This window comes from Pelodiscus sinensis, chromosome 26 (genome assembly GCF_049634645.1).
Source record: "Pelodiscus sinensis isolate JC-2024 chromosome 26, ASM4963464v1, whole genome shotgun sequence".
Lineage (NCBI taxonomy): Eukaryota > Metazoa > Chordata > Testudines > Trionychidae > Pelodiscus > Pelodiscus sinensis.
The window spans coordinates 21,212,883-21,238,421 of record NC_134736.1 but is presented as its reverse complement, the minus strand read 5'-3'; the positions used below and the strand labels follow the sequence as shown (position 1 = coordinate 21,238,421).

Genomic DNA, 25,539 nt, shown 5'->3' with positions numbered 1-25,539 from the left:
AGGTGAACAGTGCGTGAAGGAGAAATAACATAGGCAGGATGGTTCCCCGCTTCTGGCCCCTGGAAGCTGGGGAGATGAGGGTTGAATTAGCCTGTCCCTTAGGTGTCTGAGTCTCCTGTTCCCCAGAAGGAGGCACGGGGATGAAAGTGTCCCTCACATGAGGGTTTGGGGCCCCACTCCCCTCCCATCAAACTGACCAGGGAAGAACCTGACCCGATGCAGAAATGCCGTCCCTAGGGCTTTGCTAGCTGAGGGCGCAGGAATCCTTACCCAGCGAGGCCACCGTCTCATAGTTCTCCTGCATGACGCTCCTATAGAGGGCTCTCTGCGCGGAGCTCAGCAGTGCCCCCTGCCCCATGGTGAAATACACAGCCACCTCCTCGAAGGTCACCAGAACCTGGAACAACCGGGGGCCCCACTCAGCACCTGCTGCCCCAGCCACAGCCCCACTCGCCACAATGGAGGGGGCCCGAGGAGCAGAATCCCACCCCACCCTGCCCAAAGAGGCCAGGAGGCTCCAGAGAGAGAGGGGGGAGAGCTCCTTGTGCCTCCCAGCAGATGGAGCAGGGCAGGGTCTTCTCAGTCACCCACATGCCTGCCACAGGCGGAGGTGGGAGCAGAGCTCGGCACAGGCCACAGGGACAGGAATCCCAGCCCCTTCCTAGCTCATGGCAGCCCCTGGCCAGTGAGCTTTGTCTCCAGCGTGAGAAACAGCAACAGGAACAGCCAGGCTGGGTCAGACCAAAGGTCCCCCTAGCCCAGTGTCCTGTCTGCCCACAGTGGCCAATGCAGGTGCCCCAGGGAGACTGAACAGAACAGGTAAACCCCAAGTGATCCACTCCATTACCCATTCCCAGCTTCTGGAAAACAGGGGCTCAGGGCACCCTCCCTGCCCAGCCTGGCTAGTAGCCACTGATGGACCAATGGAGACTCTGGTCAGTTTTCCCAGTCCATGGGCAGTTTCCTCTTTCAGAGATGGGAGAACGTTCACCCCCCTCCCAATGGGCCTGTTCAGACCATCAGGCTGAGCAAATCCCAGCAGGTTTACCCCACCCTGCCCCCTCCCTGCCTCACCCTGTTTATTTCCTGCCCCCCCTCCCCTACCTGAGCCAGCTCCATCACAGCCATTTCCCTGCCCTGTGTACTGCAAGCTGGCATCATCTGGAACAAAAGGTAGACGTGGGTCTTGGTCCTGTCAGGTCCAGAGGGGTGTCACAGGGAGGGGAGGGGAGGGGAGGGGGAATTGTTCTTGGCCTCTGATGACAGCATAAGAAGCCATGGGCTTAAACTGCACCAAGGGAGGTTTAGGTTGGACATTAGGAAACATTTCCTGTCAGGGTGGCTAAGCACTGGAATAAGTTGCCTGGGGAGGTTGTGGAATCTCCATCTCTGGAGATATTCAAGAGCAGCTTAGACAAACACCTCCCAGGGATGGTCTAGATGGTGCTTTGTCCTGTCATGAGGGCAGGGGACTGGACTTGAGGCTCTCTTGGGGTCCTTCCAGTTCTAGCATCGTATGGTTCTGTGACTGAGGAGGTTTCCCAAGGGCCTTTGGTCCATTTCACACCCCAGTTCCTTCAGATTCCACCATGCTGGGAAAACCTCAGTTGTGTGGTTACAACACAGGCCTGGCCCCTCCCCCGGGGCTGAGCCCACCAGCCACTTTCACACCCTCCCTGGGACAGTCTCTCGGAGACAGACGCTAGAGAAGATCAGAAGTTCCAAACCGGAGGATTCCCACCATTCTCCCTGAGGTCAGTGTCCTCTCCACTCCCCGCTCCCAATCCACGAGGACTGGGAGGGGCAGGAACTGGCTTTTCTTCCCTGCACCCTACTCCTAGGACAGTCAACCTACCCAGGATGATGCAGTGAATGGGTCTGAGCAGGTTGGGGGCTGGAAACCTCTCTCCCGACTTTCTGCATCTGCTGCCCCTTCTGGGCTCCCCAGTTTCCCACCTGCCCTCCCCCTCTGCTGGGAGGGCTAGTGCCTGCCCGGTGCCCATGGGCGTTTGCTCTCCAGTGGGAGCCTGGCTACATCACTGAGGCAGCAGGTCTAGGAGCCGCAGACAGACAGGGACGCCCCCTCCCCTCGGGCACAAACTCAGGCTGGAAGAGGCTGCTTTGGCTGAGTCACTTTCCTGCCCCTCTGGAGCTTAGTCCCCCCGTTTTCCCCCCATCCCCTGGAGCTGATGTCAGCGGAGCCGGGGGCTGCCCCAAGGGGTGAGTAACAGGCACCGGGGAGTGTCCCCACCCAGGGCGGGCACAGAGGGGCCGCAGTGAATGTCTCCCTGCTACAGACCCGCTGTTCAGCCTGGGCTCCCAGAGCAGGATGTCAGAGGCAGCAGCTTCTGACCCAGGAAACTCAGCCAGCTCTAGGGCTCCGTACCCAGAGCAGAGGCAGACACCAGCCTCCTCTGCCTGTGCATTAACCAGAGACCTCTCCCCACATGCCTGAGCCCCCCAGGCTGCCCCCACAATCCCCAGGGGCAGCTCAGCAGATGCAAACTCCATTGGCCCAGCTGGAGCTGGCAGAACTGAACCAGGCCCAGAGAACCAGGATTTTTAACCAACCTGGCACCAGACTTGAAACATTCATTTCCCCTCACTCAGAGAATCCGACCTGCTCTTGGGAACCCCAGTTCCGGGCTGTGCTTGGCAGGGACTCTGCTGTGAGATCAAATCCTGGCAGAACCGAGACAGCAGCTGCCCAGCCCCGTGCACTCGGCCCCACAAATGCTGAGACCGGTTTTAACAGGGACATTAAACTGGACGCCCCGTGCTGGGGGGCGGGAAGGGGGGGGCTGCCCGGGGAGATTTGCCTGTAACTGCGGAGGGAAATTCTCTGCCCCTCGCTGGGGTGACCAGTTGTAGGGAAGCAGATTCCACATCCCACTCCCCGCTGCTGGGTGGGGCAGCCCCTCCCCCTCTCCTACCCCACGGGCTGGGGCAGCCCCTCCCCCTCTCCTACCCCACGGGCTGGGGGAGCTGCCGGTGTCCCTCGCATGAGCCCTCCCCACCCAGGCTGAATTTGCTCCCATGTGCCCCCTCCCACAGCCCCTCCCCCTCCTCCTCCGCTTCCCTTCACCCCCCCAACTCAGAGTGTCCCCCAGTCCCAGCTCTGCCCCCCGCGCCCCACAGCCCCGCCCCCCGAACGCCTTAGAGTTGGAGCCGCTTCCCTCTTTCCCGGGCACAGGCGGCCGGGAGCAGCGCCCGGGGGGCGGGGTCACCTCTTCCCCCTGGGGGGGGGGGGGGGCTGCAAGGCGGGAGGGAGGCCCCGCCCCGAGTCCCGCCCGCCGCCCCCTGGGTCCTAGCGCCCGCGGTGCACGTGGGATGACTGGCTGCTGGTGTTCGGTCTCGCTCCGCCACCCCCAGGACGGTGAGTTACCCCCCTCCCCCCGCCGGGCACAACCCCAGATACCGACCAACCCCCATGGCCCGGGCTAGTCCCCCCCCCCCCCAAGCCCTGCTCTGGCGGGCAGAGAGAAACCACCGCTGCCCCCGGGCACCCCAGAGCCCGCAGCCAGATCCCTGCAGCCCCCTGCGTTGCCCGGCCCCGGGAGTGTCCCCAGCTCCGCCTCCCCTTTCCCGGCTCCGACCCGGCTCCGGCTTCCCAGCGGTGCGAGCCGCCGCCCCTGGCCGGGCAAAGGACCCGCAGGCAGGGCCAGGCGGCGGCTGCAGCAGGCGGGGAAACGCCCCCCAGTCCCGGGGCCCCGCACAACGTGACTCCCCCGCCCCAGGCCGGATCCCGGGGAAGCGTTTTTCTCACCCGCTGGATGTCGGGTCCTCGGCCCGCAGCTTCCCCCCCCCCCCAGCTCCTGGGGCGAGCCGGGCCTGCTGCGGGGTTACAGCGCCAGCCCCGGCCGGGATCCACGTGGCCGGTCGTGCCCCGCTGGGCTCCACCCGGGAGTGACCCTCCCCACCCTGAGTCCCAGAGCCAGCGCCTGGCCCGGGAGCCGCCTCCTGGGCGGGCCCCACGATCCCAGGGCCCCGGGCAGCTCCCGAGAGACTGTGGGGAGTGACCCTTCCGGGGTGTCTGTGGGGGCCCGGGACTCCCCCGGCCACAGCCTGGCTGCCCCGCCCGGCTCCCCGCCAGGCCTGCCCCACGCTGCGGGTCTTTCACACAACCCGTCCCCTGGGGCAGCCTCGTGCAGCCCGGGGAGGCAGGGACCGGAGCGGGGTGGGGGGGGGGGGGGTGACTAGAGAGACGAGAAGAAGCAGAAGGAAAATTGTGAACGGGGCTTTAAACCAAGAGCCACGTGAAAAGATCCATGAAGAGCGACCGGAAAACAGGCCCCGGGGCAGCAGAAGTAACAAAACACCCGGGTGCGGAGAGGGGGGGGGGGGGGGGGGGGGCTTGAGAAATATTTTCTCTCTTTTTCAAACCTCTTCTCCCTTCTCTGGGCCAGTAAATCGCTGGTGCCGGTGCCATAGGACTGGCTGCAGGCGCCGGGTTTGCTTTCAGCCGGGAGGTGCCAGTGACTTGGGGCAAAAGTTCCTTTGGGACGGGCAGAAACCAGAGTGTTGTGGGGCTTGGGGAGGGAGCAGGTCTCTGTCACTCAGGCTGTTCTGCCTGGGCAGTGGGAGAGGGTTCCCTCAAAGTGGTTCCATCTGTGTGGAATAAATTTCATTCTGTGCACCAAGACAGGTGCAGTTGTGCACCACCCATAGAAACACAGCTTGCCTGTTGTGGGGCTCAGCTAACCGGCTGGGCAGCACCTGAATCTCTCCTGAGTGGCTGCCCAAGCTCAGCTTACAGAGAACACTCCTGAGGGGCCCATGAGCAGCCCCAGCCCAGAGTCTGAGGCTCCCCACAACTACCCCTGTGGTTCTCACCAGTTCATATCACAGAGGTGTCTGGACAGTGGGGGATCCATAGATGCTCCATCTACCCTGGGCAGGAGCTGCTATGGCCAGCCCATCAGCCAAGAGCCGCTTTTGAGCCACCCCCACGATGATCCTGTGATGACCCCAGCTGCATTGGCACCCCAGGGCTCCTCCTCTCTGGGCAGGGCTCCAGCTTCTGGGGGGGAGGGGGCAGATTCCAGGGGGAATGGGGAGGGGCAGGGAGGGTCTGGGGAGAAAGAGGCCAGGCCAGACCTGCCCACATTCAACAGTGGGAGGGGCCCTTGGCCTCCTGCTCTGGGGCCCCCGAGGGGGATGGGCAAAAGCAGAGGTCGCTCCTTGTGACAGGTGTATCCCGTATCCATGGGAACACTGCACCCCTGCCCTAGGGGCTGGTGACGAGGGGGGGGGGGCAGCAGCACATGGGGCTGGGAATGGGAAGGTCTCAGCCACCAGGACCCCCCAGCCCTGGAGGAAAAGCTGGAGAGAGGCAGGAGGGGAACTGACAGACCCTCCCCTATTCCAGCCTGTGTCCCTGGGCCAGTTGGAGGGGGGTGGGATTGTCCCGGCTCCCAGCGCGCTGCCCAGGGGCTGCGGGCCGGGAACAGGAGAAGCAGCAAAGGGGGGGGGGGGGGGCAGGTGTGATCCCAGCAGCAATCTGGGCCGACAGAGAATCACAGGAGGAGGGGGAGGGGCTCGTACAGTCCGGATGTCAACTCAGAGGAGCTGGAGCCATCGCCCTGCAGCACCCACCCCGCACGTGACCGACACGTGACCAGCTCCCGCCTCTTCCCTGGGGGCGGGGCGGGGGAGGCTGTTGTGGGTTCGCGCGTGCGGGGCGCTGGGGAGTGACACGGCCCCGCCCCCGGGTGAGGGGGCATTTTGCACAGAAACGCCCCGTTTCTAACGAGCCAAGTGTGCTCATTCCGCCCCCCCGCCCCCCCTGTTGCTGCACGTCCGGCAAAGGCCCCCCCCCCGTGGGCCCACCCCGCTTCTAGCACCGGGATCAACGTCTGTTCAGGGGAGCCCCTGACTCCTTGCGCATGTGCCGTCTCCTTGGGCCCCTCCATTCCGAACGGCCGGCGCCGGGTTTTTGTGCTTCCCCGCCCTGCTCAGGCCCCGCCCACCCACTGGGGCCCGCAGGGAGTGGTTGGTCGCCGCGTTGCTTCTGGGGAGCAGAGCGAGGGGGGGAGGGGCCAGGTGGTTAACGCTGGGGGGGTTCTCTGGCTGCGGGGGGGCGGCTGCTACCTCAAGCCCTGGCGGCGGGGCTGTTTCTTTGTTTCCCTCGCGTCTCCCTATTTGCTCCCGCTGCTCCCGGCTGGGAGAGCCCCGTGCTGTGCATGCGCGAATTTCGCAGGCGGGCCTGACGGCTGCTGGAGAACCCGCCCCCTCCCCGCGTGGCACCCAAGTTATTAATAAATATCTTATAAACCTTTACCTTTCCCCTCTGCTGCCATGTCTCCTCCCCTTGCTCCATCAGCTCCCCTGGCGCCTGCTGCCCCCCAGCCCCTCATCCTCCTCTGCTGTCCTGACTCCTGCCCTTCTCACTGCCCTCAGCCCTCCTGTGACCTGCCCCCCTCCACCAGCCCTTCTCTCCCCCCCCGTGTCCACTCCTCCAGTAGCCCCACTCTGATCATGTGAGCTACCCCTTCTTATCCCCTCATCTAACACCTCCTTCACCTCTCTCCTCTGGTGCTGGTCCCTCTCCTGTAGATGTTTCCCCTTCTTCTTCACCCCCAGAATCCCTTGGCACCTGCACCTTCCCTCAGCCCTGCACCTTCCCGGTGCCTCCCCCTTCCCTCATCGCCCCCGCCCCCTTTGCCCTCTTTTTCCTTGATGCTCATCCCTCACCACTCTTTGCCCCCATTCCCTATACGCCCCGTGCTCTCACACATGACTTGCTCCATCTCCACCTTTCTCATGCCCCCCTTCTTTCAAGCCTTCTACCAGCACCTCCCCGGCTCTCTCTAGCCCCCAATGCCCTTCCCCCCTCCTCTCCCAGCATCACTCTGTCCCCTCTCCCACTGACACCTCCCCTTCTGCCCTTTTACTCCTTGTCTCCACTTGCCTCCCTGGCATTTGTCTCTCCTCCACCCCTCCCTTGGTGCCGCCTTCTCCTCCTGACCTGCCCCCTTCCATCAGCGCAAGCATCTTCCTCTCTCACCCCTTCCCCCTATTTTCCACCTCGCCCTCGCCTACCTTCTGTCTTCCCATTTGCAGGGCAGGAATCTGCGATTGGGCCCCAGAAGTCCCTGCAGCCCGGGTTCCAGATCATGTGCTGGAGCCGGAGCTGGAGCTGGGCTGCTCGGTACTCACAGCCCCGGCCCATCACAACACGGCCGGTCCTACCACTAGCAAGGCTCTGCTCCCCCATGCCCAGCTCGGCACGTCTCCTTCCGAGCTGCAGCTTGTCTGCAACGCCAAGCCACGCATGACCCCTTTCCCTCTGGCTTCCTGTGCATGACCCTGCCCTCGGCACAGTCCTGACTCTTCCCGATGCTGCCGCCCGGGTTGATAGCTTCCCTTCGCCAGCCTGGGTGAGCTTGCCGACTTCCTTGCCGGAGTCCCTTGGCCCGGTGGGATCCTCTGGCGGGGCCGTAAGTGCCGGCAGCGCCCCTACTGGCTCCGGTGCAGAGCGCACGCATATGCTTCCCCTCCGTCCTGGGCTGGCAGAGTGGTGTCCCAGCAAGTGTGGTGCCCTACACGACTGCATGCTCTGCATATGCCTAAAGATGGCCCTGAGGAGGGGGCCCTGGCATGAATGGCTCAGAGACGGGATTCTGGCTGGGGCAGGTGGCTGAGGATGCCCAATGGAGGCCCTGGCAGGGGCAGTGAGTAAGCAAAGCTTTTGGGTTTTTTTTTTTTTCTTTTTAATTTTGATTTTTTTTTATCATCAGAGCTGGTACCTCTCACATGCACTCTAGACCTGCTCCTCCATTGCTGAGCGGAGTGAGATGGGGCGGGGCCAAGCGGTTAATGCTGGGGTGGCCCTGGGGGCGGGGCTCTGTGTTACCGGGGGGGGGGGGGCAGCTGTTTGTTTGTTTCCCTCTGTGGCGCCTCATTGGCTCCGGGGGGGAGGGAGTTGTGGGGCAGGGCGTCAGTGGGGGAGTGTCTGTGGAAGGGGCTCTCAGAGGCTGGGGGGGCTGGCCAGGCAGTGGGGGACGCAGGGGCTGCAGCTCAGCTTGTGCTGGGTGTGCAGATGTGGCCTCACCAGAGCCGAATAAATGGGAATAGTTACTTGTCTGGATCTGCTGGCAATTCTCCTCCTAATATAATCTAATATGCCATTAGCTTCCTTGGCTGCAAGAGCACGCTGTTGAATCATATCCAGCTTCTTAACCACTGTAACCCCCAGGACCTTTTCTACAGAACTGCTACTTAGCCAGTTGGTCCCCAGCCTGTAACAATGTTTGGGATTCTTCCGTCCCAGGTGTAGGACTCTACACTTGTTCTTGTTGAACCTCGTCAGATTTCTTTTGTCCCAATCCTCTGAACTGTCTAGGTTGCTCTGTACCGTATCCCTTCCCTTTAGCATATCTACCTTCTCCATATCTTAGTGTCATCTGCGGGTACAATCCATCCCCCACATTCAGGCCATTAATAAATAGAAATGTAGCCGTGTTAGTCTGGGGTAGTTGAAGCAAAATGCAGGACAATGTAGCACTTTAAAGACTAACAAGATGGTTTATTAGATGATGAGCTTTCGTGGGAAGTGGGTCTGGCCCACGAAAGCTCATCATCTAATAAACCATCTTGTTAGTCTTTAAAGTGCTACATTGTCCTGCATTTTGCCATTAATAAAGATATTGAACAAAAACGGCCCTAGAACTAAACCTTGGAGCACTCTGGTAGGAATGGACTGCCAACCTGACATCGAGCCGTTGATCACTACTCGTTGGGCCTGACAGTCCAGCCAGCTTTCTATCTGCCTTGCAGTCCGTTTATTTCATCCATGCTCCCTTAACTTGCTGGCAAGGATATTGTGGAAGACTATCAAAAGCTTCGTTAAAGTCAAGGCATATCACGTCCACTGACTTTTCCTTTATGAGTTTGGGCTTCTTTATGTTTCTCCTGGATCATGGATTGCTCAGTTAGATCAATGTGTAGACAGGCCCTGAGCTTCCATGTCAGAGGATGAATTAATGTCCAGTTCTTGTGACTTTTCCAGTAATCCTCCCCAAGGAAATTGAATGTCCCTGTGAAAGGCTGTCTGCTGAGTCTACTCACTTTGTTTCTTTTTGCTCCCTGGATATTTCTGTCAGGTTGCTGCTGAGACCTGCCTCCTGCTCTGGGTTTGAATTGCTAGTGCTCATTAATAACAGAAGATGCTGCCCATGGCAGACATGGGGACAACCCTTTCAGAGGGATATGGGCCAAGGGAAATGCTGAGAGAGACGCCTTTGACTGATACCCACAAAATACAGTCAGATGTTATGCATTTTAGGATTTTCCAAGGAGTTTTCCTTGCTGTGCACTTCTCTCCCCATGAAAGGGCCCTGGGCTCCATCCATGCCCCTGACCAGCCCTTTGCCTGTTTTCATACAGAAACAGATTCAAACCGAGAGGCCGAAGATTGTGGCCGAGTTTCAGCAGCTGCGGCAGTTCCTGGAGAAACAAGAGCGACTCCTGCTGGCCCGGCTGGAGAAGCTGGACAAGGAGATTAAGAAGCTCCAGACTGACGCTCACAGGAAACTCTCTGCACAAATTTCCCATCTCAGCGAGCAGATCGGTGAGCTGGAGGGGACGTGTCAGAAGCCAGCGAGTGAATTCCTGCAGGTGAGACTGAGGGAGAAACATCCCAGCTCCCCACACAGTGAAGGGGGGCTCCTGAATAACAAGCACTAGGGTCCAGCTGTCCGATCAGGGTGTGAATAACAAGCACTAGGGTCCAGCCGTCCGATCTGGGTGTAACTCGGCGGGTGCGTTGCTGCCATGCGAGTGACTGTTGTGCTTTGCAGAGTCACAGGCACAGAGCTATTGGAGATGGCAAAGCCCCATTAGCTCACGGAATCTATGGCCCTGGGGTCAGGTCAGGGCATCTCTTCCCCATATTTGCAAAATGCCGTCGCTGTGAGTGTCCAGTGCAGCTGAGATTCTTTTCTGTCTCTTTTCTCTAGGGCATCAGAAACTGCTTGAACAGGTAGGTGGCTCGCACTCCTGTCATACTGCACAGCGCAGGGAAAGAGCTTGGAGCTGATGTTAGGACCATATCTCCCCAGGGTTCTACAGAAATAGATAGAAATATCTATGGGTAGAAATGTCTCTGACTCACTTAATTGTGAGGGTCGCACCCTTGCACAGCAGACTCTGGAATTCCCCATTCAGGGGCACAGTCTGACTTCAGATATTTCCTAGAGCTGTCACCCACCTGGAGACTTGCTGCCTCAGGTCTGTGGGGCTGGAATGTGGGTCTGTCACTGCTGGGCACATTCAGCCCAGGGCAGCGGGGACCCAGAGTCTGTCCTACCTGAGGGCTGTTGGGAGACGTGTGTGGAAGGATCTGGGGAAGGAGGAAGCTGGTGTCAGTCTATTTCCTAGTGGCAGATTCCTGCAGCCCTTCACCTGGGAACCTCCTGTCCCTCATCGCCTGGAGGCCAAAGAGTGAATTGGCCATTGAGACTCAATTCCACTTTTTTCCCAGCTGGTCTCTCCAGGCCGTAGGTGAAGAACAGCAGTAGGACCTTTCAGGGGAAGGTTGCATGGCCATGGACTGTGTTACCTCTGCTCTCAGGCTGGGGGAATTCAAGGAATTCTAACTCCAGGCCTGTTAGAGCTGAGACTCGCTAGCCAAATCTTATCATCTGTAAATGAAATCGAATCACATGGAATTGTTTCTGTCTAGGTGGGAGATGGGGCAGTTCCAGCTGCCAGAGGAGATTTCCTCTGAACTGGAAGAACAAGTCATAAGAACGGCCGTACTGAGTCAGACCAAAGGTCCATCTAGCCCAGTAGCCTGTCTGCCGACAGTGGCTAGCACCAAGTGCCCCGGAGAGGGTGGACCGAAGACAACGTCAAGCAATTTGTCTCCAGCCATCCCTCTCTAGTCTCTGACAAACAGAGGCCAAGGACACCATTTCTACTCTCTGGCTAATAGCCTTTTATGGACCTAACCTCCATGAATTTATCCAGCTTCTCTTTAAACTGTTATAGTTCTAGCCTTCACAGCCTCCTCTGGCAAGGAGTTCCACAGGTTGGCTACACGCTGTGTGAAGAACTTTCTTGTATTAGTTTTAAACCTGCTGCCCATTAATTTCATTTGGTGTCCTCTAGTTCTTCTATTATGAGAACTAATAAATAACTTTTCTTTATTCGCCCAATCCGCACCACTCATGATTTTATAGACCTCTATCATATCCCCCCTCAGTCTCCTCTCTTCTAAACTGAAAAGTCCCAGTTTTAACCTCTCTTCATATGGGACCCATTCCAAACCCCTAATCATTTAAGTTGCCCTTTTCTGAACCCTTTCCAAGGCCAAAATATCTTTTTTCTGGTGAGGAGACCACATCTGTACACAGTATTCAAGATGTGGGCGTACCATAGTTTTATACAAGGGCAGTAAGATATTCTGCGTCCCTTTCTGAATAATTCCTAGCATCCCATTTGCCTTTTTGACCGCCGCAGCACACTGTGTGGATGTTTTCAGAGAACTATCCACGATAACTCCAAGATCTCTTTCCTGATTTGTCGTAGCCAAATTAGCCCCCATCATACTGTACGTATAGTTGGGGTTATTTTTCCCAATGTGCATTACTTTACACTTATCCACATTAAATTTCATTTGCCATTTTGTTGCCCAGTCACTCAGTTTGGGGAGATCTTTTTGGAGACCCTCACAGTCTGCTTCTGTCTTGACTATCCTAAACAGTTTGGTATCATCTGCAAACTTTACTACCTCACTGCTTACCCCTTTCTCCAGATCATTTATGAATGAATTGAAAAGGATTGGTCCGAGGACTCACCCTTGGGGGACACCACTAGTTACCCCTCTTCATTCTGAAAATTTACCATTTATTCCTACCCTTTGTTTCCTGTCTTTTAACCAGTTCTCAATCCAAGAAAGGACCTTCCCTCTTATCCCATGGCTATGTAATTTACACAAGAGCTTTGGTGAGGGACCTTGTTAAAGGCTTTCTGAAAATCTAAGTATACTATATCTACTGCATCCCCCTTGTCTGCATGTTTGTTAACCCCTTCAGAGACCTCTAATAGATTAGTAAGACATGATTTTCCCTTTATAGAAATCATGTTGACTTTTGTCCAACAAATTATGTTCTTCTACATGACTCACAATTTTATTCTTTACTATTGTTTTGACTAATTTGCCCGGTAGTGAAGTTAGACTTACCGGTCTGTAATTGCCTCTAGAGCCCTTCTTAAATATTGGTGTCACAATATTTAAAATCTGAGGACAGTTCCTCAGATTCATCACCCACAAAGGACGGTGCAGATTTGGGACTCTCCCTAACGTCCCCAGCCATGAAGACTGAAGTTAATGATTTCTCCCAAAAAACGATTGCGCTGTCAGAGACTCTGAGGGAATTCAAAGGTACCTAGAAGGGATGGAGTAGGGGAAAGTTGTTTAAGTATTAGAAACTATTCAATCTGGCCTCTGAAGCCAACCCTACCCTGCTACATTTCCCGCATGGAGAATGACGGCCCCATCATGGTGCTCTCCTTAGAGACACTGAGGGTATGACTACACTACCCCACTAGTTCGAACTAGCGGGGGTAATGTAGTCATCCGCAGTTGCAAATGAAGTCCGGGATTTGAATTTCCCGGGCTTCATTTGCATGAAGCCGGCCGGCACCATTTTTAAATGCCGGCTAGTTCGGACCCCGTGCTGCGCGGCTACACGCGGCACGGAGTAGCTAGTTCGGATTAGGCTTCTAATCCATGGAACGAGGCGTACAGCTAGTTCGGATTAGAAGCCTAATCTGAACTAGCTACTCCGCGCCGCGTGTAACCGCGCGGCACGGAGTCCGAACTAGCCGGCATTTAAAAATGGCACCGGCCGGCTTCATGCAAATGAAGCCCGGGAAATTCAAATCCCGGGCTTCAGTTGCAACTGCGGATGACTACATTACCCCCGCTAGTTCGAATTAGCAGTGTAGTGTAGACCTACCCTGAGAGAACAGACCCAACTGCTTGCAAATAGAGCCATGGGTTTGCAAACTCTGAGCCTCCTGTTGGTGTCAAGGGATCCAGATAGGTAAAGTTAATGTCATGGCAATGTCTTCCCCCAGCGCAGCTCTAGGTTATGACAAGAGGTGGTTAGTGACTGAGAGAAACCAGGTGGGAGGGGATGAGGAGGGAAAAGTAAATCTCACTTTCAGTTTGTCTCCTGGGGCGGGGATGAGGCTGCAGAGATGTTCGCTCCATTGCTGGGAGGTGCCCAAGCGAGAGAGGACACGGAAGATTTCAAACCTTTTTATACTAAACACTTGAGTGTGTCTCTGTCTGGTCTCTGATACAAGTGAAACCGAGAGTTCAGCATGGGGACATTGTTATAAAGAGGAGAGCCTGGAATCTCACCTCTCTTATCCCTTCCCCCACCAGACACGCTGCCCTCTGCACTGGAGAGAGCAAGAGGAAAATCCCTGGGATCTTTCAGACAAGGTGAGTTTTTCATGTGGAGATTCTAAAAATGAGAAAATTCCAGCAAAATCATCTTCATAGGATTGTCATTGAAGTTACCAACCAAACCCAGTGACCACGGTGCGCACAGCCCTAAATTGAGATCAGTGAGGAGCCCCAGGGACACTGCATGGAAACCTGCAGACACGTTGAGAATCACTGATCTACGGGGTGTGATGCTAAAGGGGTGATGTTAAAGCACACAACGGACGGCACCTTCAGGCTTAGATTTCACTGGTCAGTTTCAATACAGGGTTGGTTTCCAACAATAAATAGGCGAGAAACTGCTGGATATGCAAGGGTTCTTCAGTTTAGTGCAGGCCTGGGCAAAATACAGCCCATGGGCTGGATCTAGATCGCCAGGCCATCGCATCCAGCCCTCTGATGCTTGGTGAGCAATGGGCTAGTTCCGTGGTTGCCACTTCCCACCTGCAAGCCACTCAGAAAGTGAAGGTGAGCCCAGAGATGAAGCAGGAAGGCTACCGGCACTGCTTCCACTCCCAGGACAATTGGCTAGTTTCTGGCCAGAAAGGCAGCACTGTGCCCCCTCCCCTCTGGCTCATAGTTATTCAAACACCCATATGGCCCCGTAGCCTGTGCGAGGGTTGGGCAGGCTCCCTGTCTGCCTCAGAGAAGTGCTTGGCTGCTGGTCGGGAGTCACTCATGTAAGTCTCCTAGCCAAAGCCTGCCTCTGGCACCCCAACCTCTCCCTTTCCCTCTGAATTCTCTGCCCCCCACTCCACATACCCTCCACATATGCAAGAAGCTCTTCATGGTCAGAAACCCTCAGCCCCTTATTTGTCCACTCAGCCACTTCTCTAAATTAACTTTACTTTAAATATCTCATGAGTAGTTGGCTAATCCAGTACCCCAGATCACACCTGCCTCTTTCACCCAAACTCCTTCCAAGACCCCTTTCCCTTCTGCATCCCAAAGCCTCACCCAAAGCTCCCTTCTTCTCCCAGTGTCCATCCCATATGCTGTATTTCCTGCTTAATGTCTTTGAAGAGTGCAGCCCAGGGACAGAGTCTGGGCAGAATTGAGGTGTGGAAAGGATTAAAGTCCTTTTTGAAATGTCTCCAATTCCCCTTTTCCCCGACAGGCTGCAGAACACCTATGTCTGACTCCAGCTCAGCCCCTGGCCTGAAGAGCCAGCGACAGGAAATGGCCGTGGCGGAGCCAGTGAGCTTCGAGGAGGTGGCTGTGTGTTTCTCTGAGGAGGAATGGGCTCTGCTGGACCCGGGCCAGAGAGCCCTCTACAGGGATGTGATGCGGGAGAATTACGAGGCTGTGAGCTGGCTGGGTGAGGATTCCTGTCCCCTTGTGTAACAGAAGCTGGGTGGGCTCTGGAGCAGCTGACTTGCGTTTGGTTCAGGGTCCCTCATTGCCCGAACCCCCAATATCAGCAGTAGCTGCCCCAGTAATCCTGGCTCCTGTGTGAGAAGAGGTTCAGTGACATAATAGTGGTGCTGCTCTTCCCACAGCCAAGGTCTCATCGTGGTTCCCACCATTTTGCCCATGTTGTGCCTTGGATGGAGTGTCAGTGGAAGGGCCCAGGCAGGAACAGCAGGGACCAGAGTTGTGGGGCTGGGTGTAGCTGCTCTTAGTGTCTGCAGGGTCCCCTTGTGCTATTGTACTGAGCCTCTGGAAGGAAGGCACCAACTCAGAGTCCTTCCCTGCCTCTGGTAGATTCTGTGCAAGCAGAGGGGCACCAAATGGCAGGCCCCATTGGCCACAAGAGGAGGGCTGCTGCTACTGGCAGAGTAGAATCAAGGCTGCAGAAGGGGAGCTGAGCTGCAGGAGCATCTACAAACAGCAGAGAAGCAGCCCATCCTGTCTCCACCTTGGCTGGCCACAGGAACAGTCTGGCACTGCCCTGGCTGTCTGCAGGACTGCCAGCTGTTGTGGGCTGCTGACAGGGCCCACCATGGCACAGTCAGTCAGGATCAGGAATGTGGACCATAGGCAGGGCCTGAAGTGGCCAGCCAAGGATTCTTTTTCCTGATCAGACAATTTCCCTGCCTCCTTCTGGCTCAAGTAGAGCATCTGAGCCCAAGAGCAGGGCAAGTCCAGCCCCCAGCCAAGAGCTTTGTGGACAGAGCCCATAGGGCTCTAGAGCTCTGCTGGATCCTTTGACAGCTCAAATATGAGTCCTGGCTAGAAGCGTCTGTCAGTCCTGAAAGTCTTAGAGCTCTCCCCTTATGAGCAGTGTGTTTCTGTCCTGCCCAAGTATGGAACCGGCCCTAAGGGAGACTGAGTTGTATCCTGCAGAGTGCAGCAGAGCGCTCAGTTCCCCATGGGAGTCAGCTGGGCTATTCTCAATATGGTGGTGGAGTGGGAGAAGGATGGAATTACTGTCTCCTGGGATTTTGTACCAGCCAGAGACCAGTCTCTGGAAGGTGGGGAAGGAGCCTCTCTGGGTAGGAGACTCAGAACCTGGCTTTGGAAGCAGGAATGGCACAGACCTTAATGAACAAGATCAGCACTTGGTTAATTGCTCCCCGAATAGGATTTCCAGTCTCCAAAGCTCATGTGCTCTCCTGGGTGGAGCGAAGGGAAGAGCTGCAGATCCCGGATCTCCCAGGCTGTGAGGAAGGAAAGATCATCAGTGACACCCACACAGGTGAGAAATCAGCTAAACTAACTCAAACCAATTTCTGTGTTTGCATAGCAGATGTTGGTTGTGTGTTTTCATCAAGTCTGGCTGGCCCTTCAGCCTGTCTTCAACTCCAGGCTGAGAGTGCTGGATGGGGAAAGAGTTATGGGGGAGCAGGGTGAACTCAGCTCATGATTAATGAATCTTTCCAGCCATTCTTTGGGTTTGTCTCCCATTTTCTATTCACAATTCAGAATTTTTCTTTCAGCTCAGCACAGGGAATGACTCCTGTGTGGTTTCTCTCTCTATCCCAGCAGGTGATGGGATGCTGAATGAGAACAGTGAGAGGAGTCTTCAGGAGGAAGGACCTGAGCGAATGGCTCCATGTGGCGTGTTAGTGGAAAGATGTGAAGGGCATGTTACTCAGAGTCCTGAGGAAGGAGAGACATGTGATAGTCAGCGTAGTCTACAAAGGCAGCAGGGAAACCATCCAGGAGCAGGACAGGATAAATCCAGTAACAGGAGCAGAAGGTTGAAAACAAACACAGAAACTGTTCAAAAGGAAATCCCCCATCATCATTCACCTTGTGCTTGCAGTGACTGTGTAACTCCTATTAAACATGAAAGAGCCCAAACAGGAGAGAAACCCTTCAGCTGCTCTGACTGTGGGAAAAGCTTCAGTCAGAGGTCACTCCTTGTTAGGCACAGGAGAGTCCACACAGGAGAGAAACCCTTCAGCTGCTCTGACTGTGGGAAAAGCTTCAGTCAGAGGTCACTCCTTGTTAGGCATAGGAGAGTCCACACAGGAGAGAAACCCTTCAGCTGCTCTGACTGTGGGAAAAGCTTCAGTCAGAGGTCACTCCTTGTTAGGCATAGGAGAGTCCACACAGGAGAGAAACCCTTCAGCTGCTCTGACTGTGGGAAAAGCTTCAGTCACAGGTCAAACCTCGTTATCCACAGGAGAGCCCACACAGGAGAGAAACCTTTCAGCTGCTCTGACTGTGGGAAAAGCTTCAGTCACAGTTCACACCTTGTTACACATAGGAGAGTTCACACGGGAGAGAAACCCTTCATCTGCTCTGACTGTGGGAAAAGCTTCAGTCACAGTTCACACCTTGTTAGACATAGGAGAGTTCACACGGGAGAGAAACCCTGCAGCTGCTCTGACTGTGGGAAAAGCTTCAGTCACAGGTGATACCTTGTTATCCATGGGAGAGTCCACACAGGAGAGAAACCCTTCAGCTGCTCTGACTGTGGGAAAAGCTTCAGTCGGCGAACATACCTTGTTACCCACAGGAGCGCCCACACAGGAGAGAAACCTTTCAGCTGCTCTGAATGTGGGAAAAGATTCAATGACCAGTCACAGCTTGTTATCCATAGGATAGTTCACACGGGAGAGAAACCCTTCAGCTGCTCTGACTGTGGTAAAAGCTTCAGTCACAGTTCACACCTTGTTAGACATAGGAGAGTTCACACGGGAGAGAAACCCTTCATCTGCTCTGACTGTGGGAAAAGCTTCAGTCAGACCAAAACCCTTGTTAGACATAGGAAAACCCATATGGAAGCAGCTGTTCAGCTGCTCTCACTGTAGAAAATGCTGCAGTCAGAGGTCACACCTTGTTATCCATGAGAACTCTCACAGGAGTGAAATCATTTAACTGCTCTGACTTTGGGATATGCTATAGCGAGAGTTCAAGCCTTGTTGTATATAGTTGAACCCACACAGGTGAGAAACCCTATAGTAGTGGTGAGCAAAATGTTCTGAGTTGGCAGAATCCAGCCTTCCTAAAACTTTGATCCTGTCCACAAGGCAGTGCGAGGCCCCACCTCCAAATGAAGATGTGCTGAGGGGGAAGGAGCTTAGCCCCACCCCTCTTCATGCTTTGTAGCCACTAGAGAGGAGGCAGCACTAGGCTGAGTCTTTGCCACACAACCAGAGGCTAGCACTAGAGGCACTGCTGCCACTGCACAGCTGGCCTCTAGGGCCACAAGGCTGCTTCTGGGGCTGGTCCTGGGCTGCATGGCTGCAGCAGCAACACCTCCAGCTTGGACTTAATGGGAGCAGTAGTGGTGCCTCTGGTGTCTGGGGCTGGTCCTAGTCTGTGTGGCTGCTGCTGCAGCAGTAGAGCCTCCCTCCGGAGTGACCAGGACAGTGTGACTGGAGATGTTGTTTCAAGGGGTCCCAAAGCCAGGTAATATTTGCTGTCCTTCCCAGACACTCCCTCCCAATCACCTCAATTCCCTTCCCCCCAGCAGCCAGCACCCCCAGCTTGAACAGACACCCTCCTTTTTTCTTACACCCTCTCTCCTGGCCATACACTGTATCTTCCCTCAGGCCAGAGACCTGCCTGTTTCTGCATCCCAGATCCTTTTTCAAGACCCTAACCCTTCCTTGAGGCCCCGTCATGTTATTGGATTTTAAGGTGAGACTACTCACCTTAAGATCATTGCTGTGCTCACGGGAAACTGTTTGCCCCAAATTTGGTACAGAGTGGGCCATGAGTGGAGTCAAATGAAGGCTGATATTGTGTTGATTCTGTGTGTGGTATTCATGTACTTGTTTGGAGTTTGTATGGAGAGTTATGACAATGGGCTCTGCTGATGCTGTGTATGGACTGCTTGTCATGAGGAAGGAATGTCCAATGAGTGACTATGCTAATCAGTATGGCTCCAAGGACAATGGTTCTCAGGGTGGCCAGTACACACCTGAGGAATGCATGTGGAAAGCTGCAAAGCAGCCAGGGCACAATGGCTGCTGGCATATGAAACAGGTCACTTGACCATGTAACTAGCTGTAGCCTGGGAGACACCAGAAATGAATATCAAATGCCATGAGAGGGGCTCTGTTTTGCTACTTATCCTGGATGCAGCCTTGCTAAGGACAGAGACACGGGAAGGATTGCTGACCCATCCTGACATACGATGTACCCCAAAGACTTATGCTAGCAGTTTGTAACATCTCTGCTAAGATCCTGCATCAAGAACTTGCTGATTGATGGATACAATGTATTCTCCTTAACTGCCTTACTCTCAACCTTTTCTTTCTTTTATTAATAAACCTTTAGATTCTAAAGGATTGGTCCACTGTGATCTTGTGGGTAAGATCTAAAGTATAAATTGACCAGGGATTCATGGCTGGTTCTTTGGAATCGGGTGGATCTATTCTGGATTGGAGAGATTGGGCTCTATAACCCCTCACCTGTGTGTAAGCCCAGGGCTGATTGTGGCATAGAAAGAGCTGGGGTATCTGAGGGGTTTTGCTCATGAGGCTTCCTGCAGGCTGGATTGGCAGCTGAAGGGCTCAGTGTGACTGGTTTGTGGCCTATTTTGGAAAGGTCTCCAGTCAAGGGCTGTCAGCAGTCCTGGTTTTGAGCAATTTGGATTCCCTCAGCTGTGTTCAGGCCCAGCCCGGTGCGGCCAATCACAGCCCTGCCCCCTCCAAACCTTTTGTAGATTATTGTTGCTAATGGAAACTCACTGTTAATTACATAATTAGTCAAGCCATTTTGCTAGGACTGCATCTGGGCAGTTGCATTTAAATTATTAAAGAGATTAAACCTTTTAACTTTCTTATGTTAGTTGATCAAACTTTATTTTAAATTAAGTAAAATATTTATGTCCAATACTTACTGTGGAGGTAGGCCTCACTAGCCTGGCCAAAGACTGAACAGTACGCAGTGTGTCCTGTGTCAGAAGCGAGCTTCCTAAGCAAGTTGAGCAAGAAACCACAATGCTGTTAAACAAACAAATGAAAAATCGCACTGCTTGCAATTTATTGGGTCAAGCAGAGATTAAGGACAAAGTGCCTTACTTCCTCTTTTCTCTGTAAATTTCCATTGTGACTTTGTAAGAAGGTGTAAATATCTCAGGCATTTGAGTGTGAGGAAGGGGCTTGTATTGGTAAGGGGTGACTCCCTGCCATCTGTGACAACCGCCCCCACAGCTGGATTATTAAGGTGGTTTTGTCTGTCTTGAATCGTAAAGCTAGCGTGTGTTTATTCCACGACAGCTGGGAGCAGCTTAAGCCAAGAACCTTGTTCTACTGTGTCAATAATCTCTGAGGTGGCATAAAATCTCCTCTCCGGTTTCTAACCCTGAAATATCATCGTCTTTATGATGTCATTCCCGGCCTCTTGATACAGCCTTTGAACTCGACTGCAGAGCTATGTCTACACTGGCGGGTTGTTGTGCAAGAATGGCTGTTCTTGTGCAAGAATCCGCAGAGAGTCCACGCTGCCCGCTTGCTCTTGCGCAAGAAGATTTACAGTGTGGCATGGTAAGAGAGGGCTTCTTGTGCAAGAGCTATGCTCTTTTTTTAACAGGTGTAAGCCCTCTTGCACGGGGCTCTTGCACAAGAGGGCAGTGTGGACGCTCGGCAGGGGTTTCTTGTGCAAGAAAGCCCTATGGCTAAAATGGCCATTGGAAAGTTCTTGCACAAGAGAGCATCCACACCGCCATGAATACTCTTGAACAAAAGCACAGCTCACACATGGCAGTGTGGACGTGTTCTTGCACAAAACTTCTTGCACAAGAACCCAAAAGTGTAGACATAGCCCAGATGTTTGCTTACCAGAGATGCCAAAATAGACTAAGCCATCTCGAGAAAGGATTCTGCCAAAACCAGGGATTGAACCAGGACCCTTCAAATTTTCAGTCTAACACGCTCTCAACTGAACTACTTTGGCAACTGTCTGCAGCTTTCTAAGGCCGATAATTCTCTCAGGCATGTTTTTTTCTGTGGCAGTATACAAGAGAGATGCTGCTCTCTGTAGCCCTGCAAGGCAAGATGAGTTTTGCCTGCCCCCCTCAGCCTGACTCGCACTTGGCCCCATTCCTGCCGCTTTTCTCAGGGTGTCCCAGTGGCTGAAAGAACTGCGGCTGCCAGTGGGCGGAGTGAGTTTCATAATGTGCACCACTAGTGAGGTCGTTTGGGCTTGTGTGGATGTGTGCTACTGTGGTACCCGCCAGTTACTCACAAAGAGTTTAGCTCAATATAGTTTTATAATTTTATAGAAGAAAAAATATTGAAACAAGGGATAATTAACAAGGTACATGACTTTATGTATTTAATATGAAATCCAATACAAAGACCATTAACACTGCAACACATTCCGTAGCCATTCGGTATCTTACACGGATCTGTTCCTTTGAGGCATAAAACAAAATTGTCCAGGTTCTTGATTTAGGAAACAAGCTATGATGATTCATATCGCTACATGAAATGAAATAATTGTTACACTTTATGATAGAAATTAAATATTCTGTTATTTAATGGGCTCAGTTCGGAGTCCTGTTTGGGTACGTCTACATTTGCTCCCTAGTTCAGCCTAGGGATGCAGATGTAGGTGACCGAAATTGCTAATGAAGCGGAGGTTTAAATATCCCCTGCTTCATTAGCAAGATCTCGCCGAGCGCGCTAGTCCAAATCACAGCTGATTTGAACCAGGAAGTGCGTGCCTGGACGCGGTAGTTCAAACCAAAGCCCTTGGTTTGAACTAATGTTACTCCTCATTTTTTGGGTCCAAGGTGTTGTCCTGGACCATAAACCAGAACAGCCCTGTCCAGAGAAGGCACCATGGCTTAGCTGGCTATAGCACCTACCTTGTGAACAAGAGATCTAGGGTGCAACTCTCAGTGGTACCTTGTTGTAGTCTTTGTTCACATTTTCCTAAGTCCTTCTGAGACACAGAAGAGGCCTCCCCTGGCCACCCATGGAACTGCTGATTCAGGAAAAGGCTGATTGGGGAGGAATGTTGGGAAGAAGGAAACCACAAGCCTGGAGTGGCTGCAGAGACCACTGTGACTGGCAAGGCAGTGGGAGAGTTTGAACGCCCTGGATTTCCTACTGGAGCTCTGCTTAAAGCTGCAGGATCTGACTCCAGAGGCTGCTCTTAAATGCAACAGAGTTTGAGCTGCTTGTAGCTCTGCCTTTGGGAGAGGGAGTTTGTACTGGAAAGAGGCAGGCTGGGTGACTAAGAACAAGAGACTGGGCATTCCCATCATTGAAGGGTTGTTAGATCATTGTGAGAACGTTGCCCGGTACGCCACTTAAAAGATGGAGCGGCAGGGAAGAGTAGGAATGAGACTGGCAGGGGGCTGAAGCAGCAGGTTGGAGTGACCAGGCCAGCTGTGCAGGGGGCAGGAATGTCTCCGCCTTGTTCTCACAACTATTCTTGAAGACACTTGGGTTGCATTCGACTCACCAAGATCCAGCCAGGAGAGCAGACAGCGGAACCTCCCTTTAAGGGGCCCGAAGGCGCCTCCACACCAATGCGGTCCCTGCTGAGCCTGCCTGGGAAACGTTGCTTATTTTAGGGCTGCCCTGAGTCAGGCTTCATCAGCCCAGGGAGCAAAGGGCAGGCACATCCCCCACGGTGCACAGGGGCAGGTCCACATCTCCGGCCCTGAGAGTGCGGTTGGGGGAAAGAGCTGGGAGGCATCTTCTGGTAGAGTCTGGAGCTACAAAATATGCCGGCATCACGCGCCTTCTCTGAGAACGGACCCATGTCCTGAAGGGGAGAGAAAGTGGCCTGAGAAGAGCTAGTGTAGCTGAGCAAAGAACTCAGCTTCTTGTCTCCCTGGTGATCTAGTAGCTAGGATTCAGCACTCTCACTGCTTTGGCCTGGGTTTGATTCCCAGTCAGAGAAACCAGCTTTCTCTGTGTTCATGAAATCTGCAAAGTCTTTGCCCTTTTCCATCACAGGGAGGGCCAGTGGGCTGAGGGAAGGGAGGGGCTGGGGTGCCAGAGGCAGGTTCTGACTGGCAGACACTCCCAGCAGCCAAGCACATTTCTCAGGCAGCTCCTTCCCTGGGCAGGGGGTACAGGTCATACCCCTGGGTGAATAAGAGCCTTCTCTGTGTTCATGAAATCTGATGGTGAAAATGGCAATGGGGGCTTTCTTGTGCAAAACTGTGTCTAGATTGGCACAGATGCTTTCCTGTAAAAGCATTTGTAGAAAATCATGCAGCTCTAGCTCCCACCCCTGGGCTTTTAGCACTCAGACATGCACCTAACACCAGCATTTCCTAGGGAGGAGCCTGAACAGCTTCTATAGAGAGAGAGAAAGCCGCAATGGAGTAACCTTGCCAAGTGTCTCAGAGAGCAAAAGAAGATAAGTTTCTTGTCAGTGAGAGGAAACTGTCACCCCAGGTGGGACTTGAAACCACATGTCCTGGCTTGGGAGGCCAGTGCCTTGTTCATTAAGGCACAGGAGAACACAGAAAACAGTCCCTGAGACAGAAATTCACCCTTCTTAATGTCCCTTGTTCAACTTTTAGCTCCTGATTAAGCCCCTTTGAAGAAGCCAGATACACAGGAAGGGCTGATCACACCCCTCTGAAAATCAGCTTTCCATGGGTATCTGTAGCTGGCTCCAAGTCATGGGACTTGACATCTCGTCTCCCTCCTGAAACCAGGGAAGTGTCTCCCACGGCTACAGCCTCCTGAGGCTCTATGGCCCTGTCTGTACAGCAGGGACAGCAACACTCACAGGCAGGCCCCTGGCCTAACAATGTGGCCCCCTGTGCAACCTCTGATACTCCCTGCATGAACCCCAGAACCAGCCCTGAGTGAGTGGGGGCAGAGAGGGAGCAGCTCACACATGCCAAGGGGCTGGCCAGGGGCAGGACATAAGCCTGCAAGGCAGTTGTGACATCACAAGGAACTTTTGCAGCACCTCAGCTTATTGGTTGGGAGGCAGTGACTTCATAGATGGTCTATGACAACTGCCAGGTGGGACAGGCTGCAGGGCTGGGGCATCTCAGAGACCCCCTATGGCTTGGATGCCTGGAATCTCCTTTGTGAGGTTTCCCCTTGACAGCAGAAGGGATTGAGGGTCCCATCTGGGAGTGTCTTTTTGGAGATTTCCCCAGGCTGCAGTGGGAGGGGGCTGGCACTGAACCTCAGGGAGAGGCAAGAGAGAAGGCTGCTAACACCTGATGAGGATGGGATTTGAACCCATACGTGCAGAGCACAATGGATTAGCAGTCCATCACCTTAACCACCCAGCCATTTCATCTGAGTTGGGGGATGTGTTTCAAATCACCTGAAGTCAGCACTTCAGGAAACCTTTGTGCCACTTGCTGACTGGCCAAGGACACCCAGGGCGGGAAGGTTTTGGCTTTTCACAATGTTCCCTGGGCTGTTGTGCAAAGCTCAGTGCTGGTAACAAACTCAAACACCCGCTGGCTACATCTACCCTGCAGGCTTCTTGCGCAAGAACTGTTTTGTGAAAGAGTTCTTATGCAAAGGGTCTTGCGCAACAGTGTCTCTGCACTGCCATGTGCTGTTGCACAAGAGAAGTGCTTTTCTGCAAGCGCGCCCATGGCAGTGTGGATGCTCTCCTGTGCAGGAAAGCTCTGATGGGCATTTTAGAGATACGGCTTTCTTGAGCAAGAAACCCCTGTTGCCCGTCCACACTGCCTCTTTGTGGACAAGTTCTTGCACAAGAGGGCTTATTCCTCGTGGGGAAAGGAATAACTTCTGTGCAAGAAGCCCTGTTGTCTGATGCTGCACTGTAAATTTACTTGTGCAAGAACGTGCCTGCAGTGTAGACGCTCTGCAAGTTTTTACACAAGAGCAGTTGCGCAAAAAGCCTGCAGTGTAGACGTAGCCCTGCAATGTAGACACAGCCTGAGAGAGACAAGGAAAGGAAGTGGCCAGAGCCTCCCCCCAGCAGGCTGGCCCTCAACAGGACGGGCACGTCTACACAGCACCCTCACCTCGAAGTGAGCTGTGACGTGTGAGCAGGCTGCCCAGGACCCCAGGGGAAGGTCTGTGGGGAGTTTCCAAGGCAAAAACAACTACAAAGTTCCATAATCTACAGTCATGTGACTGTGATTGATTCCTCCACTAGCAAGTGTCTCTGAAGGGATGAGAAATGCAGGGCCCAGGTGCAGGGAGCCGGGTCACATTCTCCTGCCTGAGTCTCAGTCCTGGCTGAAGCCTGGCTACAGAGAGAAGAGGCCAATGCAAACCGCCCATGGCAGAGAGAGAGTCAGTAGGTGGGTGGGTGAAGCAGGGAGCTGGGGGCAGAGTTCACCTCTAACTCACTAGGGGTGCATCCCATAGTTCAAAATAATCAATGTGCCTATTTTGAATTATCACAGTGAGTCACTAGTGGCCCCATCAGTGAAGAGCCATTGGCAGCTCCAGAGACATCTTTCTGAAAGGGCCATTTGTGAGCTGGCTTTTTATAGGCCAGCTAGCTCAGTTGGCTAGAATGTGGTGCTAATAATGCCAAAGTCATGGGTTCAAGCTCTGTGCTGGCCATCTGTTAATAGCCTGCTATAGACAGGGAGGCAAAAGGCTGAGACCTTTGCAGGAAGCAGGCCAGAGAGCTGGTAGGAGGAGGCTCTAACCTACACAGCCCCAGTAACAAAAAGGGCCTCATCCAAGGGCTACCTGGGCAAAGCAGCCTGCCCCAGGCACCTTCCATAGCTCAGCTGGCAGAGCAGAGGCCTGTAG

At 54.0% G+C, this 25,539-nt stretch overlaps 1 protein-coding gene, 1 non-coding gene and 1 pseudogene across 2 annotated transcripts in view; 1 reads left to right on the top strand and 2 right to left on the bottom strand.

Annotated features, from left to right (window-relative positions):
- LOC142820479 (uncharacterized) overlaps positions 1–3,026 on the bottom strand; it is a 37,969-nt gene extending 34,943 nt beyond the window's left edge. Inside the window, 3 exon segments of the mRNA XM_075909463.1 lie at positions 271–397; positions 1,105–1,161; positions 2,621–3,026. Of these exon segments, the coding sequence (XP_075765578.1) occupies positions 271–397; positions 1,105–1,161; positions 2,621–2,761 (325 nt within the window). The 5' untranslated portion in view covers positions 2,762–3,026.
- Positions 3,027–3,270: 244 nt separating this feature from the next.
- On the top strand, positions 3,271–17,838 carry LOC142820483 (uncharacterized; annotated as a pseudogene).
- Positions 17,839–24,009: 6,171 nt separating this feature from the next.
- TRNAS-GCU (transfer RNA serine (anticodon GCU)) lies at positions 24,010–24,091 on the bottom strand. The gene has a single exon. It is a non-coding gene; the product is annotated as a tRNA-Ser (tRNA).
- Between the last annotated feature and the right edge of the window lie 1,448 nt (positions 24,092–25,539).